General features: G+C 51.7%; 8 protein-coding genes across 8 annotated transcripts; 6 read left to right on the forward strand and 2 right to left on the reverse strand.

The window, feature by feature from the left end:
• Nucleotides 1–1020: 1020 nt before the first annotated feature.
• RAM1_1 (CAAX farnesyltransferase (FTase) subunit beta) lies at nucleotides 1021–3027 on the reverse strand (the record flags this gene model as incomplete). The annotated part of the gene is made up of 5 exons (XM_007810793.2): nucleotides 1021–1273; nucleotides 1378–1677; nucleotides 1801–1918; nucleotides 2087–2214; nucleotides 2321–3027. 5 exons carry the CDS (start codon nucleotides 3025–3027, stop codon nucleotides 1021–1023), a joined length of 1506 nt encoding a protein of 501 aa, XP_007808984.2.
• A 4975-nt stretch (nucleotides 3028–8002) lies between these two features.
• Nucleotides 8003–10578, forward strand: J3458_000564 (uncharacterized protein; the record flags this gene model as incomplete). The annotated part of the gene is made up of 2 exons (XM_007810792.2): nucleotides 8003–10397; nucleotides 10478–10578. The coding sequence occupies 2 exons, from the start codon at nucleotides 8003–8005 to the stop codon at nucleotides 10576–10578; spliced, it is 2496 nt and encodes an 831-aa protein (XP_007808983.2).
• Nucleotides 10579–10781: 203 nt separating this feature from the next.
• On the forward strand, nucleotides 10782–11165 carry J3458_000565 (uncharacterized protein; the record flags this gene model as incomplete). Its single annotated transcript, XM_066116210.1, has 1 exon — nucleotides 10782–11165. One exon carries the CDS (start codon nucleotides 10782–10784, stop codon nucleotides 11163–11165), a length of 384 nt encoding a protein of 127 aa, XP_065978092.1.
• A 1619-nt stretch (nucleotides 11166–12784) lies between these two features.
• UBI4 (Ubiquitin) lies at nucleotides 12785–14240 on the forward strand. The gene is made up of 2 exons (XM_007810791.2): nucleotides 12785–13305; nucleotides 13379–14240. Exons 1-2 carry the CDS (start codon nucleotides 13068–13070, stop codon nucleotides 14056–14058), a joined length of 918 nt encoding a protein of 305 aa, XP_007808982.2. The 5' UTR covers nucleotides 12785–13067; the 3' UTR covers nucleotides 14059–14240.
• Nucleotides 14231–18011, forward strand: J3458_000566 (uncharacterized protein). The gene is made up of 2 exons (XM_007810790.2): nucleotides 14231–16192; nucleotides 16253–18011. Exons 1-2 carry the CDS (start codon nucleotides 15272–15274, stop codon nucleotides 17453–17455), a joined length of 2124 nt encoding a protein of 707 aa, XP_007808981.1. The 5' UTR covers nucleotides 14231–15271; the 3' UTR covers nucleotides 17456–18011.
• An 823-nt stretch (nucleotides 18012–18834) lies between these two features.
• On the forward strand, nucleotides 18835–22142 carry SCT1_1 (Glycerol-3-phosphate/dihydroxyacetone phosphate acyltransferase). Its single transcript, XM_007810789.2, has 2 exons — nucleotides 18835–19422; nucleotides 19560–22142. Exons 1-2 carry the CDS (start codon nucleotides 19207–19209, stop codon nucleotides 21642–21644), a joined length of 2301 nt encoding a protein of 766 aa, XP_007808980.2. The 5' UTR covers nucleotides 18835–19206; the 3' UTR covers nucleotides 21645–22142.
• Nucleotides 22143–23415: 1273 nt separating this feature from the next.
• On the forward strand, nucleotides 23416–24721 carry J3458_000568 (uncharacterized protein; the record flags this gene model as incomplete). The annotated part of the gene is made up of 2 exons (XM_007810788.2): nucleotides 23416–23751; nucleotides 23960–24721. The coding sequence occupies 2 exons, from the start codon at nucleotides 23416–23418 to the stop codon at nucleotides 24719–24721; spliced, it is 1098 nt and encodes a 365-aa protein (XP_007808979.2).
• A 712-nt stretch (nucleotides 24722–25433) lies between these two features.
• Nucleotides 25434–26348, reverse strand: J3458_000569 (uncharacterized protein; the record flags this gene model as incomplete). Its single annotated transcript, XM_007810787.2, has 1 exon — nucleotides 25434–26348. The coding sequence occupies one exon, from the start codon at nucleotides 26346–26348 to the stop codon at nucleotides 25434–25436; it is 915 nt and encodes a 304-aa protein (XP_007808978.2).
• Nucleotides 26349–27754: the final 1406 nt, after the last annotated feature.

Genomic DNA, 27754 nt, shown 5'->3' on the forward strand with positions numbered 1-27754 from the left:
TACAGACACATACAGACCGTTGGTTCTCTGTCGGCAGTACCTTGTGCTTGGCCGGCTGCTCATGAATCAGCTGCCGAGAGCTGCCGAGAGCTGCCGAAACCGCCAGCGATTCTTCCAGGTGGATTCTCTGTCAACAATTCGAATACCAGGTCAGACTCGGCTTATTATCCTAAGCCATCTGTGCCAACACAAACATCCCGGGCCATGCCTGCGGCCAAACATGCAACCAGATGGGTAAGGTCAGCCCCATTTTATAATACCACTCAAGGGGCTAGCAGATTCCCACGAACGGTCTCTACACATGGGACGCATATGTATGCCGCCTCGAGAGATGGTGCTCTGCCAAGGCCAAGGCCAACCAAGGAGTAAAGGTAGGCATATAGCCTTGTTCGTGGGATACATACAGATACTTTGCTTCCTCCTCTTAAGTCAAGATGAGGTAGACTCCCTGCCGGTTTTGACGTGGGACCTAACATGGACGCAGGCTTCATCTCAAACATGCAGCCTGTCTCCATTGCCTATTCTGCGCGATATATCTGCCCATCTCGGGTCTTATGGTGTGGGTGTTGGGAAGAAGCCGTGTCTAGTCATCTGGCGATTGCCCTGTGTCATAGCACACCTTGATCTCGTTGCACCCTCTCTGAAAAGAAGTACATCGATCCTTGGTTGAGTGCATGTTCTTCGTTAGTCCATTGGCAGACGAGAAATTATGGCAATTTGTGCGGCAATGGCTCTCGAGATGGCTCTTTACTTTTTAGCCCAGCACAACCCAGGGTCCATGATGTCCGTCTACTCTCACCATTAACCAGTCACCCCCTTCGTAGTCAAATTTGCGGCCAACGTCACTGATCCTCGGTACCCTTACAAAGATGGACTCTCTGTTCTCTCAAATATGCCATCCCCAAAACATCTTCCTAGAATAAAACGAGGAAATATACTTTCTCCTCAACATATCAACCCCCTGTTTGGGCAGTCTTGGCGCGTCGTTGACTCGGGCTCTCTTATTTTCTCAACCTTGGCTTAGAAACCTGGTCTGGACGTAAAATATTGCCGGCAAGCGTCCACTTTATGTTGTGGGATCACATATACAGGGTGTGTTGTCCCGACTCGATCAGACTCTTCAAATATCTGCTCTCCGGATGTGAATGGAGCAACTGACCATCGATCTCCATCCAACATTGCAGCATCAACACGGGCAGATATCAAGGTCCACTTATGCTGTGCGGAGCTTAGCCCTGACAAGACGTAGCATGTATGGTATGCATCGGAATATCTATGTAAGTAGTCACGAATTAGCTAGAAGTCATAGTGGTTTGCGGGCACAAGGTTTTTTTTTTTTTTTTTTTTTTCCATTGCCTGCGGGCAGGTCATACTTACTTGCTAGGTTTATCTCGCAGGCCGCCTCTCCTGGAAAGATCTTGACAGCAGCAAAGAATGTAACGGATCAGCCCGTTACGGCTGAAGAGGCTGTCGTCGGCCTGCGTGAGCGGGTGGTCTGCATGTCGGTCCTCTTGCCCCCCTGGTCCTCGCAGGCTGGCCTCGATAAGGGGCCAGCATCCTCCGACCCAGTGACTGTAGCAACCATCGACCAACTTGTTTGTGCGGCCAGAAAAGCCACCTTCAGGTGCATACTGCCGTGATGACAGCCAAGACAGAAGCCGCGGAACGTCAAAATATCTAGGGTGGGGTAAAGTTTAGTATGCAGAAAGTCATCAAAGCAATGGACATGAAAGTCACACCCCACACAACTACATTCAAAAAGATGATGCGGACTCGCACGGCCGCTTGGGCAAAGCTTACTTCGGAATCGTTCGATGTGGAGAATCGAGAATAGAGAGGCACCCTAGAGCACAGAAGGCATATGCACCATGGGCCTCGAATCCTGGAGATGCCGACACGCCTCCCTCATACGTTTGACCTTAAGGAGCAGGAGAAGTGCCGTCAGACGCCAAAGAACAAAAGTACATGGACGGAATAACAATAACACAGGGAGGGAGATAAGGGAGGGTGTGTTAAAATGAAAAATAAAAATAAAAATAATAAAAATGAAAAAGAAGAAGAAGAAGAAGACAGAAAGCGGACATACATCTGCCTACCCATTCTGGAAGACCTCCAAAGAGATCAGTGTGCCCGGCACTGCATGCAGGAGAGTCGGGCGACAGGTTAAGGGGAATATTTAGCAGCGATATGATTACGCTTGCGCAGTACGCTCCTCTATTCCAAGATGGAAGAAAATAAGTGACGCTGTTAGGACGTGGTGCCACGACATCTGGATCGGGACAAGGAAGAGGGCAGAGGAACGGATGACACAAAGACTCACCTCACATCTTCCTCACCACCGACGGCCATTTGGAACCCCCCATCGGGTTGCTTAAGCGAGCAGAGCCATTTCCACATGCTTCTCCTGTCAACCAGCTCATAGGCCTCGTCCCCGCCGACCAGAGCCAGCGACAGGACGGCCGCATAAGTGGTGGCAAGATGAGAAGTCTGGCCAAAGCCTCCTGCGAAACCCCCCGTCTCATTCTGCATGGGTCGCACAGTTTCGATGAGCCTCGAGCGATATACAGCGACATCTTCACCGAGAAGAGACAGTCCGGCGAGGCACCAGTAGAATATCCACGGCCGACTTGGGTCCGCACCCTTGAACATGGATGGGAGCAAGCCCAGCTGCTTCTGCAGGAATTTCACATGGCGATCCCGCAGGAGCGGAGGTATGCCATGGACATTGCAGTTGTCGTGGCCGTAGCCCGTCAGAAACGGCATGCACTCCTCCACGGTCTCATCCTGAATCTGCGAGCTGTCCGTGGTCAAGGCATCTCGGATGGGGGGTTCTGAAGTGAACAAGCTGGGGATCGAGGGAACCAATCCAGCATCTCCCTCGTCCCGCGCCAATGAGGACTCTCTGCTCTCAGAGTCGGCAGCAACAGGAGGTCGTTGTTGCGGAGCTGCCATGGCCGCCATTTTCTTGTCGTGGTGCTTGAAGACAACCCTATGCCGAGTGCGACTGTGTCGAGGTCGAGCCTTCATAACCGGCACCGCCTTCTTCGCCCGTCTTCCCAGAAAGAAAGGTCGCAAACCCGGGGAAACCTCTGCAACTAAATAATGTTTCGTGGCATAGCCTAAGCAATCGCCTTTGTTCAGTATTCAGCCCGTCTTTTTTGTTCCTTGGTGAATGGCGTAGATGGCGGCTGTTGTGTCAATATCGTGACGTTCAACTGGCTTGGCAGAACAATATGGAAGCAGCGCCGTTGCCAAAGTCATTGTTCCTTCGGGAATTGATCGGGTATCAATTTGGGGAGGGGCAGCTCGTACTACCGCAACCTGCTTTGCTTGGCCGCTTTGGTGGGTGGTACAGGAGATTTTACGGTACTACGAAGGGTAACAATCAGGTTCCAACGTGGGATTGACTTGGATCTGGATTTGATATTGTTTTCGTCGCTCGCCCATGGTTTCGGGTTTCGGGTTGAGCGCCGATATCTGGCCAATGGCGGGCCGTACGACTGTGCGCGCCTTGCTCGTCACGCAGTCCCCAGAACGTAACTACATGTCATTTGCACGGCGCATGTGTCTATCGCCGCAAGTACCAGTAGGCATTTCGATAGAAAACATTCCCATATTTGGCGATATTTAGTTGAGCTGTTCTGCAGGGGAAAAGAAAAACATCCAGAACCCGTTCTTGGAATAATTATTGTACATGCGACTATTGTCCCCACAAGCCCAGTCTATCGTTACCATAAATATACAATTATATGTCAACAGCGATTCTGCGATTTGTGCACATTGTCAGTTTCGCAGTGAAGGAAGCTGAAAATATGCCCAGGGTAGCTACCTTTAATTGGTACCAGACTTGTGTGCGTGAGATGGTTCGGTTCCTCGGCAGAGACTGCATTGATATGAGCTTTCCAGGAAAGCAGATACGGCCTAGTACTGAGTCCATAATTAAAGAGGATGTATCTCGGACATTGACGTTTTCACAGAGTCCCAAAGCAACAGAAATCTAACTTACCTCATCCCATTTCCATAGAAATGGAGCTTCTGGAGAACGTCACTGGATACAGGGTAGGTGCTTTTGCAGGGCCCAATATGGTACTCCGTAGAACTACCCCTATACGCGCTGATAAACGAAACGCGCAGGTAGACGCGTCTTCCAAAATGATCACATGTACACACTTCGGATAAGCCTGGGTCAGTCATGACAAGTAGACGTTCACAATTTGCTAAGTCGAGTCCTGTAACGACGTGGGTTTTACCAAGCAAGCATCGAATGGTTCGGGCTCCGCACAGCATTGCATCAAATGGCACCGTTTTTGAAGCCAAAGCAACCTTGAGTGTGTGACTCTGGGCTTCCTGTCTCAGGTAAGTGAGCATGTGGACAACATCGCCCGAGCAGGGCAGAGTTTAGCACCGCCTGTGGTTTGCTCATGTCTCAGACGGGATTTCCATTTTGCCCTCCGCCATTTGTGACATGTCCGGTTTGTGTTCTCCGTACCGTCTGCCGACGCTGAGAGAGGTTGGCGCGGCAAGTTGTTTGATGTCGGTTCGGGTCCGGTGGCTGGACAGCTCCGGGATGGCCCATGTCTGGCTCAGGGACAAGACAAACATCCTTGACGACAGATTTTTTTGGTCCTTGGCCCTAGCTTTGCGCGCTAATAACCAGGCAGTAGTATGTATAATACAGTATGAAAAGCCGCCTCGATAGCACTAATTATTCCAGGGTCGAGATTTTGGGAGGATCTGAGAGAAGCTTGTCGTGTCTCCATCCCGACCGGACTGCTGCGTGGCCCAGGCGATGGCGATGCGGAAAAAAAAAGTGTCATCTGAAGGAACTAAAACATACTCGAACGGAGCCGAGCGCAGTGGGCTGTTTCACTGCAGCAATTCAAACGGTTCTCAGGACGAAACACGCGCAAAGCTGCCCAATGGCATTGAATGAGGAGGCAGCCATGTTGAGGGCTGAACGAGGATGAAGCTTGTACGCGTCCTTTGAGCGAGACAATTTTACTTGCCCAGGATACCGCCGACATCCACGGGCTTGCCAGCGAATGTGGTAAATACGATGATCGAGTACTAACTACCCCTTGACTTGAGATGCAAGGGTCAGCTTGGGTGGTTCGGATGTCGTGACGACCACGTTTGCAGACCAAGCACATGTCGTTCTCTATTGTAAATTGCAATACAAGATGGCTGTTCAGCTGCCCCTATTTATCCATTGATGACGGCGATGTGGCCATGGAAAGTACTCCGTTATAATGAGCCCGGACAATGTCAGCCACGGGGGTCCAGGTGTTTAGAAAAAAAAAAGAGGCAAAATTAGCATAGATCCCTCACCGCAACACAAGATGCCGTTCGGCAACAACCGGCCGGATGAGGCGAAGGATACCTCTCAGTGCATAAGTGCTATGTAGTTAGTAGGTCTGGCATTATAGCATCGACGGCGTAAAAAGACTGCAAGCAGGGTCTGGTTTATAAGTTGCCGTGGGCCTTGAATACTCATGTCATGCATTTGCTTCATTGTTGAAGACGTCATTGAAGGTGGGTTGACCGGCTTCGGCCTCGATCCAAATAGTGCGATTGGTGGGCAGTAACTATATATCTCGTCCCAGCAAGTCTCATCTCTCGTCTCGCTTGGCCTTGCACTAGAACCCCTCTTGAGATGTATACGCGGGCGGTCAGCTCAGCCGTCCTGTTATTTTATCAAGAATTAATACGCAGAGCTGGTGAGTCGGGCGCAGAACAATGGTGAACTTCAGCCACCAGTTTGCTCCGTAATTCTCGTGGCGCCACATGCGCAACAGGGAGTTCAGCCATTCGGTCATGACATTCATGAGAGTTTCTTTTTCCTTGTTCGTTGTCCCTACAGCAAGGCATGGCTTCACGCCCAGCCTTCCTGCCCAGCCGCTTGAGAGGATTCAGAGGAAGCAGGACAGCGATCGCGGGGAAACGAGGCCCTTCACCGTTGACAATTGATTATTGATCGGTGATTGACTCAGACAACCTGCGTCTTATAGTCCGGCCCACACTTTGCACATGTGTCCGATGAGTGCGTTGTGCATTCCGATCTATTACCCGCGAGGGCAGACGAGGGCAAACCCCTGACCAACATGGTGTTTTGCTGGCTGGAATGGAGACTCAACTGATATGCCGGGTACATCATTGTGTGCCACGGGCATCTTCTGACGTGAACCGGGGGCGAATGACCGCTTTATCTGACGTATGTTACCCGAACGGTTTGCTTAGCTGGGGCAGCATGAATCAATGCTGTTCGAGCGTTGTACAATAGCGCGGGCATTGATTTGCATATTCGTTGCGCACATGTGGAGGGATGTAACAGGGTTTTCCCTGCAAGTTGTTGAAGTACGGAGTCTACTCTTTATAGCTCATGAGGACGCAGCTTGAAGGTGTGACAAAAGGATGCTCTGTACGGGCTTTATTCTGATTGTCGGCGGCAAGGCCGTGCAGCAACGACGCATCAGCTGCATATAATTGCTCCTAATGCATAGAATATACACATACAGCAGCTGCGGAACGAAGGGGACGCATGGCGAGATGGACATGTCTTTGAACGAGGGGTTGGATCAGCTCCCTGACTTCTAAAGCTGGTATTAGGGAGTGGGTAGATTGCTCTCCATACCATGAGTTATTCTACTTTCGCATCAGGTGACGCCTCAGTGCTGTGTGAAACTCATTACAAACCCCCGGAACAGAAAAAAAGCAATATCCGAAGCAAGGAAGGCTGGTAAGGCCCTGAGTTGTCAAGACTGGCAAACGAAAAAGAGCTCGTCCAGAACAGATAGAACAGAGAGCTCAGCCTCGAACTAGGATTAACCTGGCATCCACATCGTGCTTGTCAGCTGCTAGTCGCATTGACCGTGATGAACTGTGTGGGATGGAGCGAGCTTATTGCGTGGTGCGCTTGATGCGTGGCTGCTGGCTGCGTGGGCATCAGGCATTTGGCCGTGGCTTGTTGTTCAACGTGGGATGCTCTGTGTGTGTGGGCTAATGTGCTCGAGTGGGTTGTGGATGTGTTGGGCTCGGGTTCGACGTGGGAGGAGAGAGACCAGTGGCCAATGGCCAATGGCTAGGCTGGGAAGCTGGGACAGCATGCGGTGGCACCCGAACCACCGGCATTGATAGTATACAGTAATAACTAAGCGATAGGCACTGTACATGCATCGCAATGCCCCGTATTACTGCTCCAACTTCAAATGTTTACCGAGCACTCCGTCCCCGAGTAGACTATTGACACAGTCATTACTGAGGACTCAGCCATAGAGTTCCTAGGTACCTGAAAGTAGGTTTGTCAAGATGCCCAGGTACGTCTGCGAGCACTCTGGCTAATTAGTGCGCCGCGAGAGCGTCAGGACAACTGCGCTTTTTAAAGTCGAGCACGTTTGCTACACAGTGTCTTTATGCATCTTCGGAGCGTGGACCACACCGTGATTGGGCGGCTGGGCCATCCGGCCACATCTGGCCACGAATCTGGTCACGAATCTGGTCATCATGTCCTCCCAAACACCGACGACTCCATCGGATGGCACCTCGAGACTTGGCTCGCTGGACCGTCTCTGGATCGCCCGCAAGGCTCTCCACCGGGGTGCAGATGCACAGGCGCCAACGCCCCCCACCATTGGCTGGTTGGTGCGGCCCGGGGCTGGAAGAGCTCACCGCCTCTTCAACCCCCTCCCCGCCAGTCCCTTCCCCATGCCGCTCACATTCCCGACGCCCACAACCGCCTACCACCAAGTCCACCCACGACGGGTGCATCTGCTGTCTGTCCGTCTTTGTCGAACACCCTCGCAGATTTCCGCAGAGCCACTTACAGCACGCGGCCTGGTCTGCGGGATTCCTTCTGCTTCACTCCCGGGCATTGCTTTTCCTTCTTACTCTTTTTTTTGCTTCCTTACACCTCTACCAGGGACTTCACGAAAGAGCGGTGTCACCCGCTCGCCTCTACAATATCACCGCCTCTCGCAACCAATCTCTGCTCTCAATTTCCGTCAGCATGACCCTCGACTTCAACACCAGTGGCGGGGGGGAAGCCTTGATCAGTCTGAATTTCGATCAACATCACCGCGACCAAACCGCATATGCATATTCAACGACGCCGGTTACTCATCCAAGCCCACCAACTGCCTCCGGAATCATGACCAACATTCGATCTTGGCCCTCGCCGATCAATATGGCCTCCAGCAACCCACAGGCGACCTCAACCGCCTCGCCAGAGGACCATCAGGGCAGTTCGCCGTTGACTCATGCCTCAAGTCCGCACAGCCAGCACTCTCCAGTGCAACAGTCTCCTTATCAGCCTGCCACCAATCCCTTGACTGACTGGGCCCTGCAACAACAGCAACAGCAACAGCGCCATCAACAAGCGGCAGCGACGCACCAACAACCTCAACAGCCATTGCCTGCCCAGGACCTGGCTCAATTTATCCAAGATAGTGCTCTCCTCGGCTTCAATGCCTTCCCTCAAAACTTTCAGCCTAGTCCTCTGGACTATCTGCCGCCCACCACACAAGCCGCATTGCAAGCCAATCTCTTGGAATCGCCTTTTACGTCTATGCCTTCTATGGAGGAAACCGCTCATGCTATGCATTGGGGAAGCAGTGGAATGGATAACTGGCACGACTTTCAGAGCACCTTGCAGATGGACGCCCTGCCTCGATTAGACAGTGTCGGCAGCAATTCACCAACTGGAACCTACTTAGAAGTCCTGTCCCTGCCCTCATCGTCTGGAGAAGGATGGGCGATGGTTGACTGGAGTCGCCACGGATTGGACCAATTCCAGCAAGCTCAAAGCGCGGCCATTTTTAATCCTAGTCAGACTTTGCATCTGAGAACGAACTCGGACTCCTCAGAAGGTGCCAACTCAATGGAATTCGGTAGCTTTGAGGATATTGCGCGCTTCCCATACTCACCCTTCTCACCGGAGTCGGATGGCTACGCTGATCAAAATAGCAACCACAACCATAACAACCATTGTCATTGTTTTGGTGAGACTCGCAACCACACCCTTGATATAGTCAGCCCCACCACCGCTGTCGCTCCCGTGGCCATCAAGGCTGAATCTTCATCCTCGGTTCGCCATAGCCCTGGTAGTGGTGCCGGCTCTGTATCCCCGGCATCAACCACGACTTCACGAAGGAATTCTGGACCTCGCAAGAGCCCCATTACAAAGGCAACCACTAAAACAATTATTCGTCGATCATCTAACGGCAAGAAAGACGGCACGGTTGAGAAGAAGGTTGGACGAAGAAAGGGACCCCTTCTACCGGAGCAACGAAAGCAAGCCAGCGAGATCAGAAAACTGAGAGCTTGCCTTCGCTGCAAGTTCCTGAAAAAGACCTGTGACAAGGGCGAGCCTTGTGCTGGTTGCCAACCGTCGCATGCCCGACTGTGGCAGGTTCCGTGTACGCGCATAGACATCAAGGATATTGGGTATTTCATGAAGGATTGGAAGGCTGACTATGAGCGACATGTCGACATTGGCATGTCAGTCTACAATGTCAAAGGCTTCTCCTCCAAGGAGACTCTGATGTGGATCACCCACGGATATGGCTTCGCCCTCCCTGTTATGGTCCGCGAAGTATATGTCGCTGACGAGGGTTGCTTCTCTGTCGAGTGGGTTGAGTCGACTGTTCCCAACCAGGATCCTATTGACTTTGAAACTCGCACGGAGAAGCTTGACGTCGGTGCTGAAGGCATTCGTCTTGATGCCCTGCAAGAGTATCTCGATAAACACGTCGATGGGCCGTTTGAGGACTTTATTGATGACCACTTTGAGGGAACCCCATTCATTACGGAGATTCTCAAGACAGCTCACCGCTACTACGTCAAGGACAGGATGCCCGTCATCAAGAAGGCCCTGAAGCTTGTCCTGGCTTACAACCTAACGATGCATATCACCATGGTCGAAAACCAAGGCTCTGAGGTCACCCTGGATGGGCAGATTGACGATGAAGACTCCAAGTTTTATGGCCGCACCGTCGCACCTGTCATGATCAATTTCCAGATCAAGTGTGCCTTGGCGGACATGTGGCGTGAGCTGCAAAAGGATATTCTGGAGGAACTGTCTGCCCTATACTCGGGCGTTTACAGTGGCGAGAAGATGAAGAACTGGCCAACTATCTTTATGCTGGCTTCGATCCTCCTTGCCGTCTGGGAAGAGATGCAGTTTGACTGCCACTACCGCGTCCCTGATCCCGCGGCGGTGAACAAGTTTTGCCACGATATGGAGACGACCCCCGTTGGCGTTATTGTGGGCCTCTTCCACGCCATCTCTCAGAAGTTACCCGCCTTCACCGACTGGGACACCAGACAACACGGTCACCTCCTTCATAACAACGTCTCTGTTTGTGAGGCCATGACTGAAGTTCGTCAACATGTCATCAAGCACGGTAAGTTGCAGTGATGTGCCCTTCACAAGCATAATCTAGTTTTTGCTTTCAAAAAGTTGCTAATATGATGTGCTGTACAGAGGCCTACCTGCGTACTCGCAGGGAGACCAAGTTTGATCGATACGACTTTGACTCGTTGTCGAACAAGTTCTTGTCTAAGCTGGTCATTCGCGCCAACTAGATACGACAGTAACACTCCAATCCGCTTCGGTGTTCATCATCGTCCACTGGCAGTGGACTGCTTTATTTCCTTTGTTTTTGCTTGATTTACTCGTTGAATATGGATATGCCAACATGCAACACCGCTTGTGCTACAGCCAGCGACGGCGTTTTTTTTTGACCAAATTGTTTTTGAGCGATAAAAGTCACCGGTAGTTCACCGCGATGAGAGCAGGGCAACAATCTTTTCTTCTTGCGCTCTTGTTTCTTGCGGATCTTCACTTCACGGCTGGTCACCGTATCACGACACGACGTTACCTGATATACGGTGCAAATGTGTTACGACCCTGTAACGAATTTTTTGCACGATTGTATGATGTTTTATTTTTTTTACCATTTGGATTTTGGGCAGCGATAGTGATGAAAGCTGATAAAGAGAACGGTTTTTTGTTGGTTTTTCTTGCTTTGGATGTTGGATGCATTGACGCAAAGTCAGAGAGTGATGCGTACGTATTTCTCTGGCGGCATGTCGACATGATGTTTGGACAAGATGAACGACGATGTGTGGAATTATGGAAACGACAAGACGGGCACAATGTTGCGATATAGATGAATATAGCGCACGGAATGAGAGAGTCCTAAACTATACACTAGGGCACGGGAGCATCATATTGAGCGAAATTGGGAGGCTTGGATGAAGGCACAACCAGCCTTGTTAGTCCACATTTGCATTGCACGTTTAGTATATACTAGGATAATGTCACGGAAGCGTCATTTGCGAATACAATTCACTTGGTTGAGATATCACATTTGCCAACGTTCGCTCAAGGACGAAACAATTGAACAGCAACCGTACTCGGTCACGTAGTTTTGCTTCGGTGTGAGGGTTGGGCATATCGGCATACGTTGGGACGCGATGCAAACACCCGTAACGAAGCACAAGACCCTGGTAGTACACATGTTCCCAATGCCTTTTGACGTGCATAGAAAGACGGACACTGGCCGTGTGTTATGCGATTGAGGATTTGCGGACTCTGCCACTAGATGCCCAAGTATTCAACTTGTAGTCAACTTGCACCCGACATATTTCGAAGAAAGGGTCTGGCGATTGTCCCACTTGGGTTCTTGGAGCCCCCCCCCCCCCCCCCCACACGTGGTACTGGTGACAACGTTGTAGAATGCCGAACATTCGACGCGATATTGGGGGACTCTACGAGCTTATATTGTAAAGTGCTTCACTGGTCATCGCGATCGTATAGAACATTTGTGCGGAGAGATTGTGATGGACTTGGGTGTTTCGTTAGGGAAGGCGGTTCCCCCCCCTTGCAAAGATGACGTCGGTGCCAGTGGCTGTCATTAGAAGTTGAGGACAAGTTTTGGCCTTGAGCCCCGCAGCCGACCTGTGCGCGAGAGACTGTCGACTTCATTAGATTGGTTTCAAGTCAATAATGCTTGCCATGCACGAGGACAAACATGTGAGAGAACAAGACAACCAAAGACCACGGGTGAACTTGCAGAGTTTCCTTACTTTTTGTGGCTTGAACAGACCGTCTGTCGCCTCGCTTTGGGGTCCCAAGGGTGGACTGAGGGTGAACTGCCGAGCCTCTCTCCGTGACCCGTACGGAATACGGAGCCAACACTCCGATAAGGTACTTAGGTACCTAAGTACTCAGTACTCGAGGACTAGCACGTAACCATGCGCCACCCGCCAGGTCCAGCCTCTCTTCTGATAAGGACGGCGCGTTGTGCATAAAGGCTTGCTGTGAGTCGGCGTCAGGATACAAAGCCGCGATAGTGGAAATAGAGGCTGAACAAGCTGCCGGCGATCGCAGATTGCAATACAGGCTGCATTCCGTGACATCGCAGGCCTCCGGATCCCCAACATCAGGGTTGAGCAGTCGGACCCACCGGAAACAGCGTTCACGCCTGCGAACTTGAAAGAGGAAATGTCTCTGAATGTCTCTGGTACGCCCCTGTCGCTGGGTTGTGTGCATGGAGAGCAGTTCGCCCGCCCGTGCCTTCTCTGCAGTTTACAGCCATGTGCTTCTGGAGTCTTCTAGGAAGTCCAGTTGGCGTTGACATCGGACGTTGTGAGAGGTGGGAGGAGACACGACTCAGCTGTGATTGGCTATTCTTGCTGATGAATCATGCGCTATCGTACTGCCTACTTCGGCGTACGGATGTGCAAGTACCTGTACGGAGTACTTGGAAGATGCCTTGGCCTGCTGCGTTTGTGAAGGCGTAATCCAGCCGCTTGGTTGTCACTCCGCCCCGCTCGCTGTTCGACCTGCCCACGTTTCGCCTCGCCTCCGTTTTGCCATCCGAGGCCTGGCCCCTACTTAAACTCCTCTCGCCTTCTGCCATCTTCACTTCACTTTCTCCCCCCGTCATACTCATCTCTCTTCACCATCTCTCCATCTCATAACTTTACCTAACGTCGCTAGGCGACTGCCTCTTATCTCTCAGATCGACAAACACTCAGAACACAGCGACATCCAAACGGACGCAGCCATGCAAATCTTTGTCAAAACTCTCACGGGCAAGACCATCACTCTTGAGGTCGAGTCGTCCGACACCATCGACAATGTTAAGTCAAAGATTCAGGACAAGGAGGGTATCCCGCCTGACCAACAGCGCCTGATTTTCGCTGGCAAGCAACTTGAGGATGGCCGTACCCTCTCGGATTATAACATCCAGAAGGAATCCACTCTTCACCTCGTTCTCCGCCTTCGTGGTGGTATGCAGATCTGTGAGTAGTATTTTTCCCCCTCATCCTTCCGCTCGCGGATTCTTCTCTAGCAGTCACTAACAATCCCATGCAGTCGTGAAGACCCTCACCGGAAAGACCATCACCCTCGAGGTGGAGTCATCCGACACCATCGACAACGTCAAGTCGAAGATCCAGGACAAGGAAGGTATTCCCCCTGACCAACAGCGCCTGATTTTCGCTGGCAAGCAGCTTGAAGATGGCCGCACCCTGTCCGATTACAATATTCAGAAGGAGTCCACTCTTCATCTTGTCCTGCGACTTCGCGGTGGTATGCAGATCTTCGTCAAGACTTTGACTGGAAAGACGATCACATTGGAAGTCGAGTCCTCGGACACGATTGACAATGTCAAGTCAAAGATTCAGGATAAAGAAGGCATTCCTCCCGATCAACAGCGACTTATCTTTGCTGGCAAGCAGCTCGAGGACGGCCGAACGCTGTCTGACTACAACATTCAGAAGGAGTCTACTCTCCACCTTGTCCTTCGACTGCGTGGTGGTATGCAAATCTTCGTCAAGACGCTCACTGGCAAGACTATTACATTGGAAGTGGAATCCAGCGATACCATTGACAATGTCAAATCAAAGATTCAAGACAAGGAAGGCATTCCCCCTGATCAACAGCGTCTTATTTTTGCTGGCAAGCAGCTGGAAGACGGTCGCACCCTCAGCGACTATAATATCCAGAAGGAGAGCACCCTGCATCTCGTTCTCCGTCTTCGTGGCGGCCAGTAATTGATTGGACGATCAATGTTTGATATTGATTTCCATGGGATGCTTCCGAATGGAAGCGGTATAAGGCGTTTGTGGTTTAATGGCACTGGCAATCGGGCTTATTCGCTGTATACCTTAGCTAGGCATCTGATCATCTGCGTGAGCTCAATTAACACGCCGAATACAAGTCAGTTTATATTTAAACATGGTGTCGATCGTACATGTGAATTGCCAAATTTGACATTCGAGACTGGGTTTGAATCTAGGCGCAGATGTAGGCGCCCGCCCGCGTTGTCACCTGGTCAAATGTGGATAGATGTAGTCCTCTATGTACTCGGTAAACTACTATATCTACAAGCATGCCATATGTTTTGGTCAGGTCATTTCCTAGCCAAAAATCGCTGCGTCCCGAGCAATTCACCTCAAGCCACGGCCACCACAGTATTTAGCATGGGTCACTGAAAATATAAATGCGGACTTTCGCCTGTTGAGATCCTCGGGACTTGGGAGATGCCCAACAATTATTCGATTAAGGAATCTATGACATTAAGGCATGGACACGCTCTTCGATTTGCCAAGCTGGATGGGTTGGTTTTTCGGGGAAACGAATGCTAAAGAGTTTATATTCTATGTTAGGCTTTTAAACCTTCGTGTAATGGTAACATTGCGATTGACACCTAGGACGGTAAGTTATATCCTTGGCCCGAAAGGGGGAGCAGAACTAGGTTTGATTCCTTGATCTAGGATTTATTTTTTTAAGCCATTCATTCATTACCTAGGGGGCGCAACCGGTGTTTTAGTAACTGTCACCAATCTCATTAGACTCGCGAATCTCACCAAAGCAGCGCCGCGCGCGTAATGTACCCAGTCAACCAGTGGTGGGGTGTCGGTGTGGTGGGGCATTTTCTGTCTGGTATGACCAAACCCCACGGGTACAATAACGAGCTAGCTCTGTCATAACTTCGAGCCTTCACTTTCTTCACTTTCTTCAACTTCGTCGCACTGTCGGCTATGTATGTGTAATTCGCCACGAAGCTATGATTTCCAAAACGCTGCAACTGGGAATACAGGAGCTACTGGGACTGCCTCTGCCACCCTGATACGCGGCGAAGTGTGACATTGCCACCCGATCTTCCTTCCACTTCGCTCTTAGCATATACGAATATCCAGCATTCAAATTTAAATCCGTCCACGCTGGAATCATCATCGCATACACCAGCTGGTGCTATAGGCCATGAATTCTTACTTTTATCATTTAAAGTTTGAACTGTACCCTACACCGGATCCGACAGGCACAAGCGGTCAACAACAAGCTGAACAAGCCCACCTTTGGTTGCCATCGCCAGATACGAACGTGTTTGACGACTTACCTTCGCATCCACACCCAGTTCGACCCGTGACTGGAGCTGTACCGTCATCCGAAAATTCTCATAGCTTTGTCGACAGATCTTGCTCTTCCCTGGCGTCGAGTTCTTTGGACAGCTTGCCCGACGGCGTGATCGATTGCGGCGTGTCGCGTGCCCCGGTTCGCCGCTCCGACAGACGACTTGAAATCATAACCGAGAGACAGTGGCTTGAGAGGGTGGATAGCTACCCTCCCCCGCCGTGTAGCGCTGCCTTGCGGCCCCAGACTGCCGTCAACGACTGGCGTTTTGGTCGAGTGAATATCGAGACCATCGACCCAGCTGCCGTCGGAGCTGCCGCAGGAATGGCAGGAGAATCGAGCCGAGCCGGTCCATCTGCGGCACCGGCTCTGGGCCCATCGTACGGAGGAGAAGGAACAGCTACAAAAGCCAGTTTCATACCGTGTGAGACGAAGAATACAGAAGTGGGATGGGGCGTCGTCCATTTTTATCGTGAGGGTGATGAGACGACTGCATTTGGTGAATCTTTGCAAGAACAAGACCAACAGCAAGAAGAGGCTTCTTCTTTGGAAGATTGCACTACGTTGTGTATACCTGCTGTGCCCGTGTACATGTCGCCCAGCGACTTGTTGGGTTTCGTGGGTGAACGATGGCTTGAAGATATTAGCCACTGCCGAATGGTAATGACATCAAGTATGAATAGGTATTTGGTTCTGTTGAAGTTCAGAGACAGCAGATTTGCAAAGAAGTGGAAGAGGGAGTTTGACGGCAAGGTTTTCAACTCGGTTGAGGTATGTCTGCTTTTGTTTCTTTTGCCTGTCATCGAAGAGACATGCTAAGTGTGATTGTAGCCGCAACCATGCCACGTTGTGTTTGTCAAATCTATAACATTCGAAACACCAAAGCTGTCGCAACGAGCTGACTACTCCAAGGCTCAGTCGTCTTCTTCTGCCGTCTCCAGCAGCCTAAAGCCGTTTCCGCCACCAACGCCAAATTTGATTGAGCTGCCTACCTGTCCCGTTTGTTTGGAAAGGATGGATGAGACTAGTGGGCTGCTGACGATTCCGTGCTCTCATATTTTCCACTGCAACTGTTTGCAAAGCTGGAAGGGATCAGGTTGTCCCGTCTGTCGGTTCACGAATACGTCAGAGTTGGAAGGCACTCCCAACGATACGGCCAACCCGTACTCTCAGCCATTTGGATCATCGGTATCAAATCTGTGTACGGTATGTGACTGTGCAGATGATCTATGGATTTGTCTTATATGTGGCTACCTTGGCTGTGGACGATATAAAGGCGGCCACGCAAAGGACCACTGGAAGGAGACGGCGCATAGCTTTGCCCTAGAACTGGAGACACAGCACGTGTGGGACTACGCCGGCGATCTATGGGTACACCGACTTATCCGTGATAAAGGCGACGGCAAGGTTGTAGAATTGCCCAACAGGAGCAACCAGAGCGGGCGTTCTCTCGATGAAGATGTCGTGCCTCGAGCGAAACTCGACAACATTGGTCTCGAATACACACAACTTCTCATGAGCCAACTCGAGTCCCAAAGATCATACTACGAAGAAATGCTTAGCAAGGCCGTCGACAAAGCCGCCAAGGCTGCGGCGGCAGCGGAATCCATGACCCTGCAATCATCCGCTGCCACGGAGAAACTCAATGAACTGGAAGAGAAGTTCAAATCGTTAACCACCGATACTATCCCGCAACTGGAGAGGGACTTGGAACGGGAACGGAATAGAGCTTCCAAAAGCGACAAGCTGGCTCGGAATATGAGCAAGTCTCTCCAGGAGGAGAAGCGCGTCAACGAGGGACTCATGAAGAGGATCGAGCATCTGGGCAGTGAAAACGAGAAAGTGACGAAGCAGCTGGGGGAAATGAAGAGTGAGGTGGAAGAGCTAAAGGAGATGAACAGAGATTTGAGCATGTTTATTTCAGGGCAGGAGAAACTCAAGCAATTGGAGAATGAGGGTCAGCTTGAGGAGGGTGAACTGCAAGAGGGTAGCGCCAGCGTGCCAGAGAAGAAAGGAAGGAGGAGGAAGCGGTGATGCCGCGACAGCGAGGCATATTGTTGTCGTTGTTTTGGATCCTGCGAGAGAGCCGTATTACTTGGAAATTACGAGTTCGATAATGCGATTGTCTATCGGTGACTTTCACATTGACACATGGACACAAGTAAATAGCGAGAAGGGATGGCAGTCGGAATCGCCTCTCACAACCTTGGCCGGGGCATGGTGCCGGCGAAAGTCTGTCACAAAAGGCATGGGCAAGCGCTGGAAATCATTTGGCCGGCAGCATGTCTGGGACCGTTGCACTCGCTCGTACCAGCGCTTGACATGAACAAGTCTGCTCGGTTGGCTGGCGTAGGTGACACCCCGTCTCTTACTCTACTAGAGACCACTTATGAAAAGTCTCACCAGATGTCTTGGCTAGCGCGAACAGTTCCTAATTTCTTTTTTTTCCCCTGTTGTCCATGGAGCCTCAACTGACATGCGCTTGTGAAATGTTGCTAATCCGCACGTGCTTATGCCGTGCCGTGTCGCCGTCATCACAGACTGCCGAAACCACCGAGCCGCCGTCGACCAGGGGACGTGCTCACTAGGGAAAAAAAATTTAACTTGAGCCAGGCACCATTGACAGGATGCAAAGTACGGAGGGAAAAGTCGAAATTGCGTACTTGACGGCTGGCAGCTCGGCGCAAGGTTCGGCGGGCCCGCTACGGAGTACCTAGGTTACGAGAGTTGGTTGGGCACGGAGGGTCTGACGTTCGGTATGAGGAACAGGGGTGAGGCATCGGGATCACAGAGTGACATCTGGACATGAAGAGTCGAGAAGGATTCACGATAACCTGCCAGCCGGGGGGGGGGGGGGGGGGGCAAGTCCGGACAAGCCGTTCCATCTTCGCAGTGCAGAAGCCGAATTAGTTATCGTGAATGGGCTCCAGCTCGTTTACTCCGGGTTGATAAAACCAGGCCCGAGGCTTACACTGCTGGAGACGATGTTGGGATGGCGTTCGGGTTGAAGACGGACCGGAGTTTCTCTGTTGGTTCAGTGTCCAGCGTTATCGTGGCCATCTTTGACCAGACGACGTTTCGTGCCCCCGCACCAGTCCTGTAAAGACTCAAGAACATGTTCAACGTTGCATTCTCCCTCTCCATCGGGTGGCGTAGCGGGACGGGTTGATAGGACCGAGTCCACTTGTGAGCTGAGATATCATGCGTTCGCGATAAATTCAGGCTAGGAACACAGATGATACGGGGGCTTGGGTGCTGGTGGTGTTGAGATGGAGGATTGAATGTTCAAGGTTTAACATGAGTTGACATCATTGATGGGGCACTTGGTAGCGAGTACTAGTCACTGGACGCCACTAGCGTCTGGCTCCCACTTTGGAGTCTGGTGCACCGTCTTTTCCCCAGCGGCCCCAACCCCTCCCTCATCCGTGGCTGACCCAGCCGCCTGTGGCCGGTGCCCGTCTGCTTGGCCTCGAGTGCCGTACGGAGGGGAAGCTCCAGCCAAATGGATCTGCAACAAGCCTCACCAACTCCAGTGCTCCAGTGCTGCGCTGGTGTCCGTTGGCCATCCAGTCTTTAATCAAAGACACTTGACATCTCCGCCCCATCTATGCCCCGATCACCTCCTCCACGTCGCGCCCGCGCTCCTGCTCCTCCCCTTCAGACAAGCATCTGTTTCTCACCTTGTGCCTCAGTGTTGTGTCGTGACCATTGCCGGGGCGGCGACACGCACCGCGAACAGAGCTGCATGAAGCTCTGACGAGACCACCACGTCGCAGCTTCGAGCCATGGCGCCAACCGCAGAGAGGGATGGCCAGAAGGCCGAGGGCGATTCTACTCGCGTAAAAGAGCTCTACCCCATGGTGAGCTGGAAGTATGATTTGTTCCTGTACTTGATGGGCAACTTGGTCGACTTGTTCTTCCGCGAGGTTGTGCCGCGAGGATCATGGAAAGTTCCGCAATCCGGACCAGTTCTGTTCGTCGCAGCACCACATGCGAACCAGGTCAGTATAGCTTCACTTCCGCAGTTCCCGCACTAATCAGCCTGTCCGCCAAGACTGACAAGCTGCCGGGTATGCTCTTGGACTCAAAAAAGAAGCAACACAAGAAAACTGACCCGACGTTGCTTGCTATCCTGTAGTTTGTCGATGGGCTGGTGCTTCTACGAACCCTTAAACAGGAGGCCGGCCGTCGAGTGTCTCTGCTCATTGCCCAAAAGTCAGTTCACGGCTTCATTGGCTGGGCCTCTCGACAAGCGGGCGCTGTGCCCGTTGGTCGTGCCCAAGATGCTACAAAGTCGGTGCCGGGTACCATCTACCTCCCCGATCCCGTTAACGATCCCACTCTTGTTCGCGGCGTTGGCACAAACTTTGGTACCGGCGACGGGCAGACCCATGGCATGGTCTTTTTGCCGCCGGGAAAAAAGACTGCCTCTGTGAGCAGCGATATTGCGCAAATCCTTGGCCCCGAGGAAATCCGACTCAAGAGGCCCTTCAAGGGAAAGCTTGCCATGCAACAACTGACAGGTCGCGACGACATTGACGAGGACGGAAATTTTACAAACAAAAGCATAAATGGTCCCGCACCCGGGTATGAAGGCACAAAGTTCAAGGCGGCACCGAACATTGACCAGACAAAGGTCTACGAAGCCGTCTTTTCACGACTGCGACATGGTGGGTGTGTCGGCATCTTCCCTGAAGGCGGTAGTCACGACCGCACAGAGCTCCTCCCTCTCAAGGCCGGTGTTGCCATCATGGCGCTTGGAACGTTGGCCGAAGCGCCGAACTGCGGACTCAAGATTGTCCCGGTGGGCATGAATTACTTCCACGCTCACAAGTTCCGAAGCAGAGCGGTTGTTGAGTTCGGCGCGCCGTTCGAGATTCCTCCGCATTTGGTGGAACTGTACCGTAACAACCAGCGAAGGGAAGCTATCGGTCAGGTAATTGATACTGTGTATCAGTCTCTCAGTGCAGTCACCGTATCGGCGCCAGACTACGATACCCTCATGGTCATCCAAGCAGCGCGGAGACTGTATAATCCCACTGGAAAGAAACTCCCTCTTCCAGTCGTGGTAGAGCTCAACAGACGACTTGCAATGGGTTATGAGCGCTACAAGAACGACGAGCGCATCACATCCTTATCAGCCTCGGTCAAGAACTACAACTCACAACTTCGCTATCTCAGCCTCAAGGACCATCAAGTCCAATACGCCAAAATGTCCATTTTCAAAGTCCTCTTCCTTCTTGTGTACCGCTCCATCAAGCTCGTACTTCTATTCTTCTGTACCGTTCCAGGCTTGCTCCTATTCGCCCCCGTCTTCGTAGCAACCAAGATTATCAGCATTCAAAAGGCAAACACTGCGCTGGCAGGCTCAACTGTCAAAGTCCGAGGCCGCGACGTCATGGCCACATGGAAGATTCTCGTGGCCATGGGTCTGGCTCCCACCCTCTATCACTTTTACTCCATCATCATTGTATTCAAGGTCTGGCAGGACAGGTTATGGGGCCACGTCCCTACGTGGGTGCCTTTGTGGCTTGCGTACATTGGCATCTGGCCAGCCATGATTGGCCTTACCTTTGCAGCCTTGCGATTTGGCGAGGTTGGCATGGATATTTTCAAGTCACTTCGACCTTTGATCCTGTGCTTGGTGCCCAGTTCTGACTTTAACATTCATACTCTGCGACTTCGACGGGCAGAACTGAGTGCCCAGGTCACGGATTTGATCAACACACTAGGACCCGAGATGTTCCCCGATTTTGACAAGACTCGCCTTGTGCCGGACGTGTCCAAACTGGAGAGCGGTGGCACCACTCCCGAGAGAGCGCACAAGCGCAAAGACAGCGACCAGTCCAACACAAGCGCCGACGTGGAAACTCCTCCGATGCTTTCTCGTCGCAGCACGACGCAATCCAGCCGTGCTCTTCCACGAAACGACTCCTTTAGCAACATTGGTACTGTCGGCATCTTCTCCACTCGCCCTCCATCCCGATCGAGGAGTAGGTCACGGTCCAGCAGTGCTGGAGGCGGCTTCGGCTCGGCAGGCTTCCCCATCAGCGGGTTTACCACCCTGGATTCTGCTGAGGGATTCAGCGAGGCGACAAGAAAGATTCGACAAGCGATGAAGGATCGCAGGAAGAAGTCAGATAGGTTGCATGCAGCGGATCATGACGATGATGAGGACAGCGAAGAGGAGGGATATGATGAGGCAAGGAAGAAGAATATCTAATCAACTTGAAATGTGAATGGCAATGGCGGTTGAGTTCTGTTTAGACTTCTCTTTTGCCCTAAAGAAGAAGAAAAATGTGGCTTGAGCCGGACATGGATGGATATGTTTTTGATACAATGTGACCGATTATGCTGTGCATCTTGTACATTTCCACAGCCCCCTTGCGGGGCAATCTTATTCGAGAGATGGAACGAGTTATGATGTTGCACATTGCTACTTTGCCATTCTTCGCTGTGCGCGGTGTGTGGAAGTTGTAGCTCCCATGAAATGATGACGATGTCAACCGCTTCCACCCGAATTTGCGCCAGTGTTTATTGAAGGAAAACCGTCCTCGGAGTAGCCCCCACCCGAGTTGAAGTATTACAAATGCTTTGAAAACAGTCAACAGCTACGAATAGAATGGTGGTTGTAGTTGATGACGAAGCCTTACACCCCTGGCATTATGCAATTTGGTATAACTTACCTCCACACCTTAACGCCGAGTCGTGCATACCTGCCTGATAAATGGCTACATTGGGCTTGGGCAACCAGCCATTGGAGCATTCCAGGTCGGTGCTGACGTAGTGTTGCCTTGTGCTGACGTTGCTGACGGTTGGACCCTTTGTTACTCTGTACGGAGTATGTATGTACATCTAACGGAGCTCAGGAGTTTCATGCTTGACCGGCTGCGATGGGAGTTGGGATTGTGTGGTGGTGACACTACGAACACTGACGCAAAAGATGCATCGTAGAGAGTGACCGTGCGGGACGCGGCATGACGCCGCTATCAATCCATCTCGAGATGCATTCGTATGTCATATCGGCGGCATTCATTGATCAATTATGGAGTCACACGGAATGCAGGATGCATGATGCGGATTGCTGGAGTGGTGTGGAGATGGATGTGTTGGCCGTGTCCTTTCACGGATCTGATAAAAAAAAAAAAGTGTCGAGTTAGACAAAACACTGGGGCTCGGAGATACGCGGCATTTTCTCTCAGCAGCACAGACAACCAACGGACGGTCGGGGAGGAGACACGCGGAGAATTGCGTGTCGGCAGGTGGGAGATGGGGCCCTATCAGACCAGCTGCAATTCAGCCATAAATTCAAGAAGCCCTCGGCCGTCAACAACTTTGCGACTTTTATCCTGGTGATTTTTGACGATGAGCAGTGCCTTGGGAAAAAAAAGAGAAGGGCATTGCAGCACGAGGCGCGAGGCAGGAGGTGGGTGATGAAATTGAATGTGATTCTCGGATCTGATAACGGAATCCGGAGCACAGCCAGCTTGCATAGGATATGCAACGACAACGGCGCTTTTGCTGGGTGGCACTTTCCTTTCATGCACAACCCCGCGCGGCTCAAAGCGCCAGCTGTTCGTGCCGCACTGGTCCTGACTTGGTTCATTAGGTCATTCCAACCCCCGCCATTGCCCATCCCACGCTGTCCGACGTTGAGAATTTCCAACCATCCGCCCGGCGAAACGCGATCCCATTGGAACAGAAATTGCCACTTTCATGAGACTAGGAAAAAAAAAAAGAAACGGTGTTTGTCCCTGAGAAAGTCATCGCCCAATTCGGCTCGCCAGCCCGGCGGCCCCGAATTTTTACAAGAACCCTTTTGGAATCCCCCAGCAAGGCCGAAACCGAAACGACCCATCCTGTCGGAAACACTCAGTCCACATTTCTCCGTATAAACCCCCGGGCTTGGTTTTCTGCTGTCTCTATTTTCCCTTTCCTTTTCTTCCTTTTTCACAGTGTCACCCCATCCTGCAACGTCCCAATCTCTCCCGCGCATGCCCATGAAGCAGAAAATGGCCGTGTCGCTCAAATCACTCATGTCGTCTGTCCTCGGGGGCGGCAAGACATCCACGCCTGCCTACGACCAGCTGTTTGAAAAGACGGACCCGGAGAAGGACGGGGAGGAGTGCCTGCACGACTGTGATAGCTGTACGGTACGGTATCCGAGGGGATTCAAGGTTGATGAGGAGGATGTACTGTACGGGCAGGTCAAGGGGTGGAGTACACATGTGTTGGTGGGTACGGGGAAGACGGACTGGGTGAGAGATGTGGGGGATGAAAAGGGGAGTGTCATGGAGGCTATTAGTAAAGCGGACGGACCGACTAACGGGGTGAGTATTCTGTATTTGTGCTGTTTGTTGTGAAAGCCGTGAGATGTTCCGGGGGGTAGGGGGGATGAGACTTCGTCATACCCATCTTGTGAATCTCGTCGATGTTGAAGCTTCAGAAAATCATCTCGACTTGAGATTGAGAGAGAGTCATCTCACTCATCATGTCCTTGTTTTGTTATGAGACAGTCATGGCTAACGCTTCTTGCAGAGACTCATGCTTTCGGCATCAAATATGCCAACACCACACGACACAAACGACTATTCGGAACCCACAACTGTTCTCCTACTCCCTGCCTTCACCCTCGTGGAAAACGTCGACCCAACCAACGTCACTACTCTCATCACCGAACTCATCAACAGGGCACCGACAACCATGTCGCCGCTCACAACGCCCTCCTTCCCCAAGTCTCTCCCCGGTCCGGATGCTGACGTGCCCGTCCTGGGAACAAAAGCCTGCCCTCACAGCGCCGTCATTCTGATGTGCAGCCACAAAACACGAGATGCCCGGTGTGGCCAGAGCGCGCCATTACTAAGGAAAGAGTTTGAACGGCACTTGAGACCCCTGGGTTTGTATCGCGATCTTCACGACGAGAGACCAGGTGGCGTCGGCATTTACTTCATCAACCATGTCGGTGGGCACAAGTATTCTGCCAATGTCATGATTTACCGGAGACCGAACGCTTTTGGGCAAGACGAAGTTGATGAGACGGCGGGACATTCACATTCAGCAGGGACAAATGGAAGCTTAGGCGGCACCAGTGGTGCTTCCAATGGTGACTCGGATGGCACCTCGAATGGCGATGATGCCAAGCCCGATGTTGGTGCCGCGCAGGGCATCTGGTTGGCGAGAGTAAAACCCGAGGACTGCGAGAATCTGATTAGATATACTGTTCTGAAGGGCAAGCTGGTCAAACCGGAGAGCCAATTACGGGGCGGTTTTGACAGAATAAAGGGACTGACGAGTTGGTGATGCACGAAAAATACATGATGGGGTGTAGCGCCATCGAGATGTGATGACCCGGGGGGAGGGAGAAGCTAATTCAGGACAACGTGTGAGAAAAAGACATCATGATAGATACCAAGACAGCGTTACATGGAGCGCCATATAATTCGCACAAAAGTACATGCGACACCACATTTCGATTCCACAGGGCACGGCATCCCAGAGCTGGCAACTCGCAAGCCTCATGAACAAGCTCCTCTCCAAAGTCTCTGACACAAATGCCGAGTCCGTCGCCCATTAACAACAGACGTCCAGGCCTGGTTATGTAAGTGGCTACGAAGCGACGGAGCGGTCCGCCGCATCATGCACCGTGCCACCGTCCAATGCTCGGTTCATCTCAGGGGGTTGATGGGACCTGCCATGCCGCAGTTCAAGTTGCAGAGACGACGAACGAGGCGCATTTCTGGAAAAAAACGACGGTGTTTCATGCTCCGGACCCCGACATTACAATATCCAGGGGGCATAACAATCAGAGGGCACGGAATATCGATTCACTGGAGAATTTGAGAACTGGGACGAAGCAAAAACCCGACACTATTCATCCATCCTATAGAAAAGAAAAAAATCCAAGAGAGAAAATAACACACACACAGAGGAAAGAAGAAAAAAAAGCCCATCTTCACAGCTGGCCTTTATACAATGAAGGAAGGATTCGAGTTCGGCAACCCCGCGCTGTTCGTCACATCTGTAAACCGTTTCCATGATCCGCAGAATATTGGTCAAAGTGCATGAGATTCTCAAGCTGCACAGTGTTCATGTCCCCATTTCCCATGCCCGGAGTCTCCTGGACAACAAAGTTCCTCCCAAACTGAGAGACGTTCCCTGCACCCAACCCTGGGATCCCAATGCCCGCATTCATCGTGCCGGAGAAAGTCCCGGCATTGTCTCCAAAGCGACAAGAGTTGAACCGACCGGTCAAGCCCGTAGGCCCGTTTCCTTCGGTACCAGTACCGGCGTCTTGAGACGTCTGAAGGGCCACAGAGAGGGCGCTGTCTTGTGCTTCAGACGAAGCTGCTAGTTGTATTTCGCGAAGCTTCTGTATCAGCTTTTCAATGTCATTGCATGCGACACCCAAGCGGTACATCATGGCAGCTTTTTCTGCATCTTCTCCCCGAAGGGACTGCGAGGCTTGTGTGACGGCGTTTATGCGCAGACTCGGTCCGCCCATCAGGACGTTTTGTGATCGATTCAGTTCGTTGCTCACGGCTTCGAGACTCCGCACCATGTTGGGCACGTTTTGGGCAGCGACTTGCATGCGTTGACGGTCCAGTTCCTTCTGCATCTTGTCTATGACGGCCTGCCTCTCATCCAGCTTCTGAGCCTGTTCATCAATAGGCGTCGGGGCTGCATCTAGGAAGATACTGGGCGTGGGCTGACTGTAGTACGGGGTACTTTGGTGCGAATGATTCCCGTCGTGATGCGCCGATTCCTGTATTTCTTGGTCCGCACCAGCTCCCTGGGGAGCTGCATCTCTCTGCTGGTCTTGCCTATCCTGGCGCAAATCATCTGGTGTGCCCAGGCCGTCCTCCGCATCGTCCCGGCCGTCGTCCATGTCGTCCTGGACGTCGTCCATGATGCTCTGGTTGTCGTCCATGGTGAAAGAACTAAGTGATGAGGAATCTTGGTCCGCCATTTTGAAAGTAGAAAGGCGAAACGACGGAGACGGATCTGCGAGGCGACCTTTTCACCTTTGGCTAGGTAGAGTGAGAGTAAGAGGGGGAGAGAGAGAGGGAGAGAAAAGATGGTTTGCGAGAAACAAGACCTTCTTGACGAGGCATGCGGCGCGGTCTTTTATACCCCTTGAAACAGCTGAAAATAATAAAGAGAAGCAAACCCGCACCTTGTTCATGTTCGCCGCTGGCCCCCTTGGAAAAGCACAATGGAGAGCCAGCTTTCTCCTTGGCAACTATGAACAGGTGACCAAAGTTTGGCGAGACTCGTCCTGAACAGAAACCAAACTAGGTGGGTGTGCAGAGACGCACAGCACGCTTTGCTCGACGTGAACATGGCCCTTTTTTTGCAAGTTGCTTTCACAACACTATCAAAGAGGCTTCACGAAACAAACCAATGCAAGGACAATCGCTGCTACAGCATAATAGGAGCGTTGCTCAGTAACAAAGTGCAACATATCATGCAGGTGCTAGCTGGACTCTCACTAAAAACAGGTAATGACTTCTCCTTCACCGGCACTCCAACTGTGGTATTAATGACAAAGTGCTTTTTTTTTTTTTTTAAATTATATTGTAGATTCTTCACTGGGCTGTAAATCAGCTTTAACCATGGGCCGAATTCCCCTCCCTTGTCCCCCTGTGGTATAACCGAACGCAGTCAAGACGTGTAGCTCCGTTGTTGAAATCGACGATTCAAAGAAACGAGACAAAGAACAAAAAAGCCGCTGCTGGGCTGAAATTGTAACCGTCGAACGAGTATTGCAACCCCCCCCCCACGAATCTCTCGCTCCTCCAAGTTGTAGTTGAACCGCAAATTTTTTGTGCACCGCTCCATCGAACAGGCCAGTCGGGCAACACTCCAACTTATCCAGGGACTCATTTAGTACGGACACTTTTGGGCAGGCAAAAGAAAAAAATCAGTCTTTGGTACGACGATACTCGGTCCATGCCATGCGGCTAGTACCTGCGTGGAAGGACTCCGACTCCCCGAGAAGAGAAGCACAAAGTTTCTCGGGAAGCTAGTCTTTAATTTCGGCCCCATAGACAACTCCCGCCTGGCAAATGTACTCGTCGAGCTCTGGAATTTCGTCTCCTTCAGGATACTGCGACGTCACGGGAATGTTGTCCTCAACATGGTCCTCCTCAGCGGGGGGCGGATCGTTTCGGGGCTCCATTGTTGATAAAAGCCGCCGAAGAGACGACGATGGCGGATATAAGGCCTGAGATGTTCAGGGCGCAGTTTGGGCAATGGGGGCAATCACCAAGGCTGTGCAAAAAGGGGGGGTAAAGGGGTAAAAGAAGAGAAGATGGGATAGAAAGTCGGGCCGGG

This window comes from Metarhizium acridum (genome assembly GCF_019434415.1).
Source record: "Metarhizium acridum strain ARSEF 324 chromosome Unknown scaffold_1, whole genome shotgun sequence".
In the NCBI taxonomy this organism is placed as follows: domain Eukaryota; kingdom Fungi; phylum Ascomycota; class Sordariomycetes; order Hypocreales; family Clavicipitaceae; genus Metarhizium; species Metarhizium acridum.